The 16,427-nt window shown below is 39.5% G+C and overlaps 1 protein-coding gene and 1 pseudogene across 1 annotated transcript; one reads left to right on the top strand and one right to left on the bottom strand.

Annotated features, from left to right (window-relative positions):
- Positions 1-5,051: 5,051 nt before the first annotated feature.
- On the bottom strand, positions 5,052-7,656 carry LOC110919572 (annotated as a pseudogene).
- Positions 7,657-14,541: 6,885 nt separating this feature from the next.
- Positions 14,542-16,185, top strand: LOC110917003 (U-box domain-containing protein 26). Its single transcript, XM_022161629.2, has one exon. It carries the CDS (start codon positions 14,728-14,730, stop codon positions 15,964-15,966), a length of 1,239 nt encoding a protein of 412 aa, XP_022017321.1. The 5' UTR covers positions 14,542-14,727; the 3' UTR covers positions 15,967-16,185.
- The last annotated feature ends 242 nt before the right edge of the window (positions 16,186-16,427 follow it).

Raw genomic sequence — 16,427 nt, 5'->3', positions numbered from 1 at the left:
ACTCGTTATACTCGCTATTTTCTCTCGATTTCTCGCAATTCTTGTAAGTTTCTACCTCAAATCTTGTACTTCTATGATCTACATGCACTCCTTCATCTTTCTCACTATCAAATCTCACTTTTTCACCGTTAAATCGTTGGATTTGAGCCGTTCTAAGGTGATGTCATCATGAAGTTCTTAGGAACAATGAAGTGTGACCTCATCTCATCAAGAACAGTCTAGATCTGATGGATTCCACAGAGAATAAACACTAATCTCACCTAAATCTAAGTCAAATCTGAGTTTTCTAAGTTTTTCTTCAAACTTTCCTAACTTTTCACTCGGAACCGGTAGCAACAGAGCTCGTACAGACCTTCTACTTTTCCTATAGTGAAGTGTCGGTTTGAGAACTGGTTCCTATCAACGAGATGACAGGCTTGTCGTGTTAAACACGAATAACCGTCGAGAACAGTTAAATGATCGGACAGGGTGATTCCCATCTGATCCGATGACTCGGACTTGGTGGAGTTCCATTGTTTAGCTCGGGGTCATAACGTCTCGATCAAATCGCAAAAACTTAACGAAATAGCAAAGATGTAAATCGATAAGATTGCGGGATGGTTACCATCCGATCGGATTGTCGTCCGATCGGACTGCCACCCGATCGACCAGTAATCCGGTCGGGTTACACTTAGGGTCAAGACTTAAACAAATTTTTAAACATTCAAGGATCTGAACAACGAACGGATTGCCGTCCGATCGGATTGCCGTTCGATCGAACGACCATCCGATCGGCTGACTTTTGGATCCTCAACACTTAAACGTTTTACAAATCCTCACCACACATCAGTTCCAACGGATTGTCACCCAATCGGATTTCCACCCGATCGAGCGACCAGTCTGCTATGAACTTATCAACCAAAGTGTCTCGCTGATCAGGTCACCGTCCGATCGAACAGCCACCCGATCGGGTTGCCACCCGATCGACCGACCGTTCGATCGACCGACCTGAAGGGTAGAGATACTTCACTGTTCTCAAAATGCTACAACGAAAACTTCAAAAGACAAACCAGCATACACAAACACCTCTTCACCAAACAAGGCGACAATCCAATCGAATGGTCATCTGATCGGATGACTATCCGAACAGATTGCCACCCGGTCGACTGGCCATCCGATCGGATTGCCACCCGGTCAACTGGCCATCCGATCGGATTGCCATCCGTTCGGATTACCATCCGACACTTGGTTCACCGCCACTGTTTATCGCACTATTCAACGCATACGCTATCAATCTGAAATCAGGCTAATCTCAGACGCGCTCCCTTCAATCCAACCAAGTTGTGTTTGCTTGCTGAGCACCGACTGTGAGTATACTTGAACCCTTTTTGCTTTAGCACTTTTGGGTGTAACATACGTTGCTATCAAATCAAATCACATCAAATGCTTAAACTATTTATCACTTGCGAATGACCAATGTGCATAGTTATACGTGATGCTAGTTACATATGTGCTAGGACTTATACTCGCGACGTCCCACCATGACTAGTATAGTACTATTGCGCCCGACGGGGTCTAGTTTAGCAATCGCGATCGAAGCTCGAGGACTTAGCTGGTAGTATCAGTTTTGTGAGTATATATGTCGTGTATTACGTTTATGTATGTGGAAATTCGCAGCTTTTATCTATTATACTATTACATATCAAACATGTATACTCGCCAATACTTTTGTATTGACATTATTTTAACGTATGTTGCAGGTTTAGTCGCAGTCTACATCAAATCAAGCTAGGAGGTCTAGAAACTCACCTAAAATCTAGGTTGTCGGATTTGTATTGTTCGAGAGGACAAGAAATCTGTGATAACTTATGTGTTTGTACTGATTGTTAGTATGGGATAACAAATGTAATAAATACTGTCACAATATAGTTGTTATGGATTCTCTTGAGCAATCTGATTCGCCTAGTGCGTCGCCCCGATGATTGATATGCGCAAAATGCAACATATAAATTATATCAATTTTGGCATAAAACTAACCCTTTTTTAGTACTAATGTTGGAAAAAGTGTGCTTTTGTCTTCCTTTTGTATTTTCAGGATTAAATGAGCTCAAATTAACAAAAGAAGCAAAAAGACAGCTAAATCTAACATAAATACAAGAAAAGGAACAAAAGTGGAATGTCCGACCCCTCGACAGCATCTTCCTAAGCAAAACTAAGAAAGCAGAAGACTGAACACGCCCCGTGCTTAGCGAGCACGGGGCCGTGCCCAAGTAATAGCAGAAAAGACAAACCTTTAGAAGCTTCTACTGCCCACCACGGGGTCGTGCCCAGCGGACACGGGGGCGTGGTCAACTTCCTGCAGGCGCATTTATTGTAATTGCGAATTACAATTAATGAAGAGAGAGACGAGGATGGACACGGGGCCGTGCCCAGCGGACATGGGGCCGTGCCCGAGCTTCTGTTCAGCCTATAAATAGGAGTGTTTGGAGCCATTTCAACTCATCCCTTGGCACACCACCTCTCTCACACTTCACCCACCACCCACCACCACCATAACACCATCATCCACCACCATCATCCATTGTCCATCATAGAGTGTGTGAGTCGTCTCGGGATCCAAGATTGATCGTAAGAGTTCTTGACAATCAAAGGCCATGTTTGCCTAAGTCTCTTACATCACTTGGTGAAGACAAGTGTTTAGTGTAATACTTTTTATTTTTAATCTTTTGCACTTTTTAATTGGTTTTCTATTAATGACTTTAATTACTAGTTTCTTATGTTGAAGGTGATTCTTCCTTATCGTTTGTCCGTGGTGTCTTGGCATTATTTTACTTTCTATATAAAATAAAAGATTTTCACCAGTCATACCTCCACAGTCTATATGGAGGTATTTTGGCTACCTGGTCGGGAGTTAAGGGAACGGTTTGGTAAGAGTCTTGCCATTGTTCAGTGTATAGATCCTACAAAGGACCTGTGTCAAATTTAGTAGGACCTCCTTCAATACCCAAAGGTATTGGATGGCGAGGGTCCAAACTCTTTGATCCCCTCATAAGTTAAACTACTATTAAAACTTTAACCCAGCTACTTAGGACTGTATCCCTGCTGACTCAGACTACTTAGCTGAGGGTAACGTCGCCTTCAAAAGAGGGGCCTACCACATTATGCATTAATAACTTAATTAATTATCTTTCAATAATCCGACCCTTTAGGATTGTATCCTTGCTGACTCAAACTACTGGGTTGAGGGTAACGTCGCCTTCAAAAGAGGGGCCTACTACAATAACTAAGATAATCTCTTAAACAAGTGCAAAAGTGCGAAAATAATCAAAGGTTACACTAACACACGAGTCGGATCCAAGTGATTCATCTTGTCTATCTGTTTTTGTTTTTATTTTCAGCATTTTAGATAGTTTTATTTTCTTAGTTTAAAAACATTTTTTCTAACATTTTGATTTGATTAGACGTTGATGATAAACCGGTACTAAAAGCTCTTGTGTCCTTGGACGACCTCGGTATCTTACCAACACTATACTACGTCCACGATGGGTGCATTTGCCCATATGTGTGTTTAGTGTTAGTAAATATCGTGTTTTATAAATTTAAAACTTGGTTAAAAGTGTAAAAAGGGCTTAAAATATACATCTAATATATACACACTAACACGCACATCAATGATTCCGCCATCGGTTGGGGTGTGACAAGTACAACTACTACCTCAGTTGTATCCTGAAAACAGAAGCGTTGGTCTTGAGAGAGATGCAAAAAGTTTTAAGGACCCCATGTCAAACACGATTCTCAATCAAAACAGACAACAATTTTAGTGTGTTCTTTGTTGCAGTTAAGAAGCAAGGTTGAAGACTCAAGATGGTTAAGACTCGAGGCTAGGATGTTTCTAAATGTATGGAGTACCTACCTGTGACGCGGCTTTAATTGAGATTGGTATATAAATTGTATTTCATATTATATTTATTTAGTTTTTGTAACCGGTATTGTACTGGTTGAATTTCCCACGGATAACCAGTGTTTCGTTATTATATATTTTAATAAAAAGTGAACTTACTTCCTACAATCTTAAAGCAGATTTTCATTAAGATTGTTCCAAACAATCTTAAATCCCTTCCCTACAAGGATTTAAGTTCATGAAAGTTAAAATATCAATTGAGATTTCTGTTAAAATCTTATATATTTTTTCCGGGAAATAGGGTATGTAGTGCAAGATGTCAGATTTTTAGTGATTGGAGTACAATTTTTAATCCAAATACCATGTTACAAAATAAACGTTTAAATTCAAGATTCTTTGGTTTTCAAGGGTTTTGCTCGTGTTCAAAGAAAACCAATTCACATGCAAAATAATATGTATTTTAATGTGTTTTGAAAACTAAATTTTCCGATGAGTTTATTAGAAAAATGTATTTCGTAAACCCATATAAAACATTAAACGTTTAATTTCTTTCTAACAAACGTGTTAGAAATAATAATTGGTCTCCTCACAACTATAGGTTAATTCAAGGGGAGAAGAGGCTTTCAGTTAAATAGATTGATGGAACATCTCCCCATTTGATTTAGATAATTTTGGTAAAAAAATGAAATGACTTAATATTATTGGTTGTACTAATTTGACTACTTTAGATATTTTGGGTTATGCTCCTAATACAATGACAATAGCGGATTCTTTTTTGGATAGTAATGGTTACAAAATAAAATTGATGACATATGTAATTGCTTATTGACTGAAATGGTTAAATTCAACAAATCAAAGTGACAAAATCTTAATACCTCTAATAGAAAATATATATAAAATTTCATGTGTCAACGTTTACAAGAGAGAACACTGTTAACTAGAAATAAAAATATATATATTTTGACTCACTGTTACGCCTTGCTTGTGGTATGCGCAGTGCCGTCTCCGAGAAATCTCGAAACGTTTTGGGCCTGGAGCCACTAAAATAAATCGGGCCCATATAATTTAAACACAATAATCATATATTAAAAAAAAACTATAATATGACACTAATTGTTAAAACAATCATCAAAATAAAAGTATTGTACCAAAATGATCTAAATTTACCTACTTAAGCGAATCGTGCGGCTCTCCTAGCGTTTCTGGAAGCAAAGCTTTCGATCAAGTCTTCGTAATCCATAGTCTCTAATATGTCATTTTCAATAGATATCATTGCTAAGCCATTGAGTCTTTCTTGGGACATACTCGATCGTAAGTAAGTCTTCAACAACTTCAACTTTGAGAAGCTTCTTTCTACCGATGCTACTGTTACCGGAATGGTCAACAACACTCTATATGCAATTAATGCATTAGGAAAAAAACCAATCTTCTTTAAACTATTGAAAGCATCAAAAGGGCAAACAATATGACTAGGTAAAAATGTCTCAAACAACTTCAACTCCTCATAAAGTTCAGCAGCATCAACATCGGATTCGTCTTTAAACTTCAATGCATCTTGAAGACCATAACAACGAGACTTGAGATCTTTTTCAGTAAGTTCCCTCAACTTTTTAGGAAACAAAAAGCCAAATATTTTTTCATATTGTTGGTATTGTTCGAATCTTGTTTCAAGAGAAGCAATCGCTTGGTCCACAATACATAAAAAGTAATTGACTCTAAAATCCTCCTCGGGTGAAAATAAAACTTCTTGTACAGTTGAAGTCTCATCAAATTGTTGTTTCCTAAATATTAGACGTTTTTTAGGGAATACCGTATCAACACCCATTTCATTTGCAATTTCTTTAGCTTCATTAATCGCCTTATCGAACCCTACTTCTCTATAATTCTTGAAATGTTTAATCAACTTACCCACTTCATCAATGGCAACATCAAGAACCATATCCTTTGATTGTAACTTTTTGCTTACCACGTTCACCGTTGTTAGTATTTCATACCAAATGACGGTTGCTACCAAAAAATCAAATTCACCAAGTTCTTTTTCTGCTAGTGATTTAGCTTCGCTTTGAATTTTAGCATCATTATCAGTAAACCTAACTCTAAACAAAGCTTTTCTTACATCTACAAGTTGTGTTCGAATAGGCTTAACACTATCTACATGACTTTCCCAACGAGTGGCAGACAAAGACTTAAGAGTCAATCCTTTAACATTGTCTTTCAAAATTTGCCACCTTTTTGTAGAATTGGCAAAGATGGTATAAAACCGTTGTATGATTCCAAAAAAAATCTCTAGACTTAGTGCACGTGTTAGCCATGTCACACAATGCAAGATTAAGACTATGACAACCACAAGCAACATATAAAGCTCTAGGATTTTCAATTAAGAATCTCTTTTGAACTCCACTATGTTTCCCTTTCATGTTTGCTCCATTATCATAGCCTTGACCTCGCATATCATTGATATCAAGACCAAGAGACTTTAATTCCTTAACAGTAACATCAAAAAGTCCTTTACCAGTGGTATCATCAACAACTAAAAAACCTAAAAAAGATTCCTCAATGGTGGTATCATTAACATACCTCACGATTATGGACATTTGCTCTTGATGACTTGTGTCGGGTGTGCAATCAAGTATGATAGAATAGTACTTTGCTTGCTTTATTTTCTTGATGATTTCTGCTTTAACTTTATCGGCTAACAATACTATTAACTCGTTTTGGATATTGTGTCCAAGATAATGTATGTGGGTTTCATCATTCGTGATACGTCGCACGTGTTCTTTCATAATCGGGTCAAACTCTTCCAACATCTCAACCAATCCCAAAAAATTTCCATTACCCTTTTGAAATAACTTCTCATTTGATCCGCGAAATGCTAAACCATGTTTAGCAAGAAATTTCACAAGTTAAATGATCCTTAAAATGACCTTTTTTCCAATAATCTCTTTCTTTCTTAAATTGCTCGTACGCTACTTTGTCAATTGTTGTGTTGCAATCCAACATTTGACGCATTTCAAACCATTGTTTCATATTCTTCAAATGTTCAACGCTAACTTCATGATCTTTAAGTCTAGTAGCATGTTTCCAATCTGAAAAACCTTCACCTCCAACGTACCTTTTGGATGCCCTTGTCTAAAAATTTTACAACAAAAACAAAATAGCTTATCAAGCTCTTTCGAATACACTAGCCATTCTCTATCACAGGTCTCTCTATTCGGTAGAATTCTAGTATACATGCTTGTAGAAAATCGTCTTCCATGTTTATCAACGGGACCCTTATTCATATTTAAATCTTGTTTTGGACCTTTCTTAACCAAATCATTGATCATGTTATGATTAAGTCCATCCCAATTCCTAGGATCAAAAATATCAATATTAGGATTAACGTTAGCATCCACATTAGCTTCAACAACGTCTTCATCTACATTAGCGTCAACATCGTCTTCATCTACATTAGCATCAACCTCATCTTCATCTACATTAGCATCAACCTCGTCTTCATCTACATTAGCATTAACCTCATCTTCATCTACAGTAGCATCAACCTCATCTTCATCTACAGTAGCATCAACATCATCTTCATCCATATTAGCATCAACATCATTCTTATCCACATTAGCATTCACATTATCATTAACTTCGTCTTTCTCAACATTAGAACTTTGTGGTTCTTTTTGAAAGAACTTGCGTATTGCCCCTTCTTGAGACCTTTTTTCTTCCTCGATTTTCCTTCTTTTACGTTTTTGACAACCGGGCAAATGTTTGTATTTAGGAGGCATATTTCTGAAAAGAAAAAAAAAATATGAAAGGTCAAACTTCAAAGTTTCAATTTTCAACAATACACTAGACAATAAATCACTGATTTACAACCATAAACAAGACAATAAATCACTGATTTACAACCCGGATCACACTTGAGCACAAAGCGATTACTTCTAATCACACTTGAACAATTTACAACCATAAACTAGACAATAAATCACTGATTTCTGGGCATGTTTTTGACACAAATAGACAATAAATCACTGATTTTGTGGGCTGTTTTTGACAATAAACAAAAATCGTTGCTGACAATAGACAATAAATCACTTGCGTTTTTTACAATAAACAAAATCGTCGCTGCTGAACAAGGAACTAACCTTCAACGCAATTCCGAATCACTGATTTCGTGGCCGCTGCGCTGCTGAACAGTGAACCGAAGTTACCGAACACAAGGAACAGTGAACCGACCGGGTTTGAGGCTTTGATTTCTGATTGCTGTGTGCGCCTGTTCCTCAATCGTCGCTTCGCATATTCTGGATTCCCGCTCTAACGTATTCTATACAATATGAAGGCTGATTATAATATTTAGGTTACCAGGCCCAATAGCAAAAAACATATAGTATAAAGTATATTTTTTAAAAAGTCTGGGCCCTCAAGAATTTGGGCCTGGGTCCATTGCCCTACTTGCCCATACTTATCACCGGGCCTGGGTATGCGTATCATCATCATCATACTTAGTAAATCTCACCAATTGCAAAGCTAAGGTGGTGTCTGAGGAGGGTAGATGTAGACAGCTTTACCTCTACCCCGTAGGAATAGAGAGACTGCTTCCAGTGAGACGTATATATGTAGTGAGACGTATATATGTATGGGCGCTCGGGGGGCAAAACTGAAAGTGCACTCATTTTAACGTTATTTAACGAATTTCATGAAAATAACATTAAAAGAGGGGGATGGTTAATCATGAATCATGTGGTGGCGTTGATGGCCGAAAGACAAGGGAGTACATTGTCACGCCCCGCATAAATTCAGCTCAAAAATTCAGCATTCTAGAACCTTCCGGGGCCATCTACACGCTTCAAGAGCCGCCTGGAAGGTTCCAGAACAGCCCGTATTTTTCCAGCAACGTGGGGATGCTATGAGGACCAAAATACAGCCAAGAAGGGTCTAGAAAACGCTGGAGAAAGCTGGTCAAAACAACCATAAAAATCTGCCCAAAGAACTTTCTAGAATCCAACATAATATCATGATATTTAGTAACAAATATCTTAGATATTTAGGCATGATATTTTGTAAAGAATAATCTAGAACAAGAACAATCTAGATAGGCCCCAATGTAGTATAAATAGCTGATTTGGGGTCTCATTTGAGACACCCCCAAACACTTGTAAACATCACACTCTTGTAAGCTTCCTTTGTATAATACAAAGCATTTCTCTTGTATACTTGTGTTCAAGTATTACAAGCAACTTCCTTGCGATCCAACGTTCCCTTTTAGCAACTTTCATAACCAAAACCCAACGATACTAACTCGGCTAGGCTTACTTAGACCGTGTTCTAAGGCCACACGCGAGTTGAAAGACTAACTCCGTGACAAGTGGTATCAGAGCGACGTTTCGATCCATCTAAGATGGCTGATGATAAGACTCAACTTATAACCACGGCTGGTGGAGAAGAGACCCGTGGGCGCGATGACACTCGCAAAGGAGGAAGAAAGAATCGAGATATGTCCAAGGACTTGGTCGCAAGCTTAGACAAACGTGTGGAAGACGTGGAGACATCGATAGCTGAATTCAAGACACAAGTTGAAGAATTCAAGGCTGAAGTCGATATCTTCCAGACAAACACTAACGAGTCGCTGGAACAAATAGGTAGCGAGCTCGGCGAGTTAAGAGACGACATCAAACTTGCTATGCAAGTCATGCAAGCTGAATTAAAAGAGATGTTTATGAAGGAGCTGGGGCAGGTACAAAGCAATATAGAGAGCAAGTTTGCTGAAAAATTCAAGGAATTGCAAATGGAACTGAACATTTGCAAACAAGCACTAGCAAACCGAGGCGACACCATCATTACTTCAAAGACTGAAGTCCCAAAGCCATCTCCGTTTGTTGGAAAATGGGAGGCACGAGCCGTTGACGACTTCATTTGGGAGATCGAGCAGTACTTTGAAGCTATAGACATCGTTGACGATGGCAAGAAAATCAAGACGGTGACCTTATACTTAAAGGAAACCGCGGCTCTATGGTGGCGACGGAAGCACATGGATATCGAAAAAGGTATGTGCACCATCAACACTTGGGCTGATTTTGTAAAAGAAATTAAAAAGCAATTTTATCCGGAAAATGCCGAACACGATGCAAAGATTCGGCTACGAAACCTTAGGCAAAGGGGTAGCATCAAAGATTATATCAATGAATTCACTACCCTTGTGCTTGAGATTCCGGACTTGTCGCCCAAGGATGCTCTCATATACTTTGTAGATGGCTTGCAACAATGGGCCAAAACCGAACTTGAACGACGAAATGTTCAAGACTTATCATCAGCAATCTCTGTTGCTGAAAACTTGCACGACCGTAATGAAAATCGTTCGACAAGATCAGCAACTACAGAGACTGGCGATGCAAAAGGTGGGGGAGCAAAACCCACCAACCAAAATCAATACCGGAAGAATGATGACCGGGCATTAACATTATATAACAAAGGAAAAGCCGTAAACAAAGGCTGCTTCCTTTGCGATGGGCCTCATGATGCACGAGACTGCCCAAAGAAAGCCAGACTAACGGCCCTTATAAGGACCGGCGATGATGAACCTGAGGAAACCGAAGAGGTTCGCCTAGGCGCAATGCAACTTCAAGTTCTCAATGCATTAACCCAACTAACGGGAAAACCCTTGGAGATGGCAAAACAAACTAACCCGACAACCATCGAGGGCAACACAAAGAGACAAGGTCTTCGCTTTGTGAGCATAAAAATAAAAGGAGAAACCCTTAAGGCGTTGGTGGACACCGGTGCCAGCCACAACATTATGTCACTAAGTGAAGCAAAAAGACTCGGCTTAAGGATCACCCCACAAGAAGGTTGGATTAAAGCCGCTGATGGAGATCCCATACTGATCGAGGGTACTGCATGGGGCGTAAAGGCCAAGATCGGGGAATGGGCAGGCAAGTTACACTTCTCGATTGTACCAATCGACAACTACGACATCATACTCGGGTTGGATTTCTTTGAGAAAGAAAATGTCTTCCCAGCACCATTTCTAAATACACTTTACATCCTCAAAGGAGATAAAGTGTACGCCACACCTTTGGAGTCCAATACAAGGAACCGAGGCAAAACGTTATCCGCAATACAACTCATGAAAACACATGAGGCATTCAGGCATCGCAACGAGGACGTTGCGAATTTAGGTGGGGGAGGATGTCACGCCCCGCATAAATTCAGCTCAAAAATTCAGCATTCTAGAACCTTCCGGGGCCATCTACACGCTTCAAGAGCTGCCTGGAAGGTTCCAGAACAGCCCGTATTTTTCCAGCAACGTGGGGATGCTATGAGGACCAAAATACAGCCAAGAAGGGTCTAGAAAACGCTGGAGAAAGCTGGTCAAAACAGCCATAAAAATCTGCCCGAAGAACTTTCTAGAATCCAACATAATATCATGATATTTAGTAACAAATATCTTAGATATTTAGGCATGATATTTTGTAAAGAATAATCTAGAACAAGAACAATCTAGATAGGCCCCAATGTAGTATAAATAGCTGATTTGGGGTCTCATTTGAGACACCCCCAAACACTTGTAAACATCACACTCTTGTAAGCTTCCTTTGTATAATACAAAGCATTTCTCTTATATACTTGTGTTCAAGTATTACAAGCAACTTCCTTGCGATCCAACGTTCCCTTTTAGCAACTTTCATAACCAAAACCCAACGATACTAACTCGGCTAGGCTTACTTAGACCGTGTTCTAAGGCCGCACGCGAGTTGAAAGACTAACTCCGTGACAACATGCACTAATTGACTTTGTCTTAATTGCTGAGTGTTATGTGTCTTATATCCAAGGCTTGATGCAAAACTACTATCGAGTCGGGGATCTCACTGGAAGTAACATCTCTATTACTATGAGTAGAGGTAAGACTGTCTACATCTTACCCCACTCAAATCTTACGTTAGCTTTGCTATTGGTACAATTTATGATGATGATATTTTGACTCACCGTCTTATCTGTACCAAAGTTCATATGTTGTTGCCGGTTGACCACCGACAACTTTGGTCGTCCCTAAATTTGGTTGCCTACCCACCCCACCCCCACGTGTGGTTTTCATACTTTTAGATGTTAAACGACATCGTCTCCAATAATGTTGGCAATGAGATTCTGAATGCTTAATGCTTGTTAAGATCTGAATGCTTATTACCTCCACTTACCCTTCAATTTTAAATAAGTGGCATATCATCCCCCTAGACTTCTTAGTTCATAATCCAAAGAACCTACTCATACAATATAAATGTAATATCCAATGCATTTTAAAGGCTTTAATTTTGGAAATAATAATCATAGACTAAATAGAGGGGTGTTATATCTTTGAGAGTAAATTACCAAAATTGTCCATGAGGTTTAGACATATTTGTCAGTTTCATACAAAACAATTTCTTGTATCATATTATCCTTTACTTTTGAGATTTTTTGGCATTTTCATCCAAACATCTAATTTGGGTTCTTTTTTATTTCAGATATTTGGATGAAAATGACAAAAAAAAAATGCCAAACCCCATGGACGATTGTGGCAAAAAAAAAAAACAAAAGTTCAACGTTTGGATGAAAATGACAAAAAATCTCAAAAGTAAAGAGCAATATGGTACAAAAAAAAGTTGTTTTCGATGAAACAAGCAAACATGACTAAACCTCAAGGACGATTTTGGCAATTTACTCTATCTTTGAATTTCTTTTATCTTTTAACAGTGTGTACATACATATTAGATGCATAATTATTGGTTTGATATCTATTTGTGTTCGTCAAAATTGGAAATGAATCGTTAGTTGTTTCCGCATTAGAAAAAGGGTCATAACCAATTCACTAACATGTTTGAATTCGCGGTCCTAATGACATTGAACATGGATCGTTATTTTTGTTCACTATCCTACCTAAATTTCTACATGATAATAATAAATGAAAACTAGGATGCTTATGGTTCACTTCGACTGGCTTTTATCGATAAATTTTAGGCCAAAGTGCTAAATATGGTTTTTAGAAGGTTAAACAAAATCGGCTGGATTGGTTGGTTGGGTCGGCCGAACCTGCCAGCTTTAGCAGAATCTTGAACAAACTTCTTTTTTTCAAACCATAATTTTATTTTAAGTTTTTAAAATGATAAGGATGGTTGGATAGTTCATGAATATAACATGTATATGTGACCTCATGTCCCTAAAATGAAAAAAAAAGTAATACATATTGAACATCCCGTTCTGTTTATACAATCAACTACAAGTTCCAAAACCGTAAACTGACAAGCTGAACCGTATATATTTCAAAATGTGAACTGCCAAACCATCAACATCATTGATGAGGTGACGTATTACTCACCTAACCAAACGTCACATAACAAGGACCGAACAACACGCTCCGGTGTTCGGTCTACGAGGGACGTCTGGCCTAAAGGATCTTTCCTAATTAACTGAGGACCCACAACTCTAACCGTCTGACAGTGACTGGTTCGGCCATAACTCCCTCTGCCACGTCAACATACCCCAAGTATAAATATCATACTTAAGTCTTCATAAACGGGTAATGGGTACTTTCTCTCTCTACTATTTCTAACTTTCTCATTGACTTAACACTCTATTTTCCATACTTATTCTCACGTCCGAGCTTGGTCATAGAGAGACACCCCTCCCTGTGACAAGGCTAACGGTTTATTTTTTCTGTTGTGATCTTTACAGGTTACACTTCAAGTTCTGAGGCTTTGTTTTTCACCTAGCTCGAAGCTACTGATCCTTGATTCTTCAATCCTCATCAAAGATAATCAAGGATAAGTACCAAGTTTGATGTCACAACTTGAACCTCCATTAAAGAGCAATTGAGTAGAATAATGTATGGTCGAAATCAAAGGAGAGGAATTTCAACTAACAATAGAATGATTGATGACCTTCGAAGTCCTATCTTGTCACGCTGACCTCTCACAAATCACTTTCGTCAGCGGTCCTTGATGGAGCGATTTAATTAGGGCACACGGGGCACAATCGGTAAAGGGTATCGGGGAGGGGAAATCCCGATTAGGGGGGTGGCGCCATTGCTTCGGTGAACAAGAGAGAGGTAGACAATTGGGTGGCGGCTCACCGAAGGAGAGAGGGGAAAGGTGGTGGGGCCAGCCCACTTTCAACCAATCAATGCTTTCCTTTTTTTTTTTTTTAAAAAAACCCAATTCACCTAATAGGGGAGTGGCGCCATCAAATGGGGGTGTTAGGGGAGTTTAAGAGGGGAGTTGACGTGGCACACGGGGATTGGTTTGACGTAAGAGAGGGGACTCACCTATTAGGTGAGCACCCCCTTCACCCTTATATCCTTAGGTTTTATTTTAATTTTTTTTTATTGAAGTACATCTTATTTGTTTGAATAAACTAAACAAATAGCCTGTATGGTTAATAACATACTTCTTTTAACAAAAAGTAATCTTAGAACTCAAAAATGTTACAAAAGTAAAAATCTAGACGCAATCTAATAAAATTACAATAAATCTATTTATCCTGCCAGGTGAAGTGGTCCTGCACAGCCATTGGCACCTTTGAGTCTTTGACCACACCCCACCACCATTCAAACAACTGAGGTTAAGCCTTAAGTTAACAGACACACACGTGTGGAGGTCATATAAAACCGGGCCACACCCCTTCACCTAAAACAAAACCACCATTCCATACATCCCTTCTGTTTCATTCCTATATATATATGTTCAAAACACATGGCACAGCTAATTCAGTATCATCATAACTTTCTACACCGTTTTCAATATAAACTTTATTGGTTCTGAATACCTATGTGTGTATATAACTATATATAGAGCGAAATTCACATGTTTGAAGAGGCAACTTGAAACATGGCTAGAAGTTTACAACCATTAGATGTCACAATCCAAATCCCATATCATTTCAGATGCCCGATTTCCCTCGAACTCATGACCGATCCCGTCATCGTGGGGACCGGTCAGACATACGATCGTTCAAGCATTGAGTCATGGATAGCCATGGGAAACACCACATGTCCCGTCACTCGTCTCCCGCTAACGGATTTCACACTCATCCCGAACCACACCCTCCGCCGTCTTATACAAGACTGGTGCGTTGCGAACCGGTCCAATGGTGTGGACCGGATACCAACTCCCAAACAACCGGCCGACCCAGTTACGGTTCAGTCATTGCTAAAACAAGCGTCATCAGTGTCTAATTCAAGTCACGTGCGGCTCTCCGCGGTTAGAAAACTTAGGGTACTGGCACGTGACTCGGATAATAACAGATTTGTTATCTCCGCGCAAAACGCGTGTGAGATTTTACTCAATTTGTTATTTTCCGAACCGAGTGGTAACTCGTCCGAGTTGACTCACGAGTCGGTTGCCGTTTTATCATCACTCGTGATTTCCGAATCCGAATGTGTTCTAGTAACTTCCGATCCAGCTCGGTTTTCAGATCTGATTTCTCTATTGACGCACTCGTCGATTGACGTCCGAGTCAACTCAGCGGTTTTGCTTGAGAACGTATTCGCCGGAACGAGATCGCAGGAGCTCCGATCGGAAATCACGAGTCACGGAGACTTATTCACCGGAATAGTCGGAATCCTCGATCATCCGTTACCGCATCCTAGGGCTTTAAAAGTCGGAATCAAAGCATTATTCGCGTTTTGCATGGTGAAACAACACCGTCACAAGGCGGTGGAAGCCGGAGCGGCGGCGGCGATCATCAACAGACTGCCGGATTTCGAAAAATGCGACGCTGAAAGAGCTTTAGCGACGGTGGAGCTGTTATGCCGAATTCCGTCAGGATGCGTTGCGTTTGCGTCTCATGACGTCGTAGTTCCGTTACTAGTGAAAATCATGATGAATATATCGGATCGAGCGACCGAATACGCTGCCGGAGCACTGATGTCGCTTTGTTCCGCCGTGGAACGGTTGCAGGTTGATGCGGTGGCTGCCGGAGTTTTTACGAAGCTGTTGCTGCTTGTGCAGAGTGATTGTACGGAACGAGCGAAGCGAAAAGCGCAAATGTTGTTGAAACTGTTACGGAATGCATGGCCGGAAAACTCGTTTATGAATTCCGGTGGTGGTGATGCCGGTCTTTTTTGATATTTTTTGGATATCTGATTTGATATTTTGGATTTTTGGTGGAGTTTTTTAATTAAAGGAAAAAGAAAATCAAAAAGAAAAGAGGAAGGTTCTAGAAGGTGGTGGGTAGAGTACCGTGCATGGAAGGCATTGGGTTTCTGCATGTGTCGTGCATTCGTGTGTGCAACAAATTTTCTTTTTCTTTATTGTACAAATAATATAATTGTAAATTATTAGAAAGATCGAGTATAAGTAAATGAAAGACAAAATAAAATCGTGTTACCAAGGTTGCTCATGCTCGGAGTCATGAGCGCGGATCCAGCCCACATTTGTGGGTTTTCAGATAGGGACGGACCCACATAGAGTGGGTCAGGGTCTCCATACCCCAATGTCTATTAAAAAATTAGTAGTTTCGGTATATTAAATTGTATAAGTACCACATAAATACAATTATATGAACGCTATAAAAAGAAAGTGAAACC

Source organism: Helianthus annuus, chromosome 16 (assembly GCF_002127325.2).
Source record: "Helianthus annuus cultivar XRQ/B chromosome 16, HanXRQr2.0-SUNRISE, whole genome shotgun sequence".
Taxonomy (NCBI): domain Eukaryota; kingdom Viridiplantae; phylum Streptophyta; class Magnoliopsida; order Asterales; family Asteraceae; genus Helianthus; species Helianthus annuus.
This window is presented reverse-complemented; position numbering and strand designations above follow the sequence as displayed.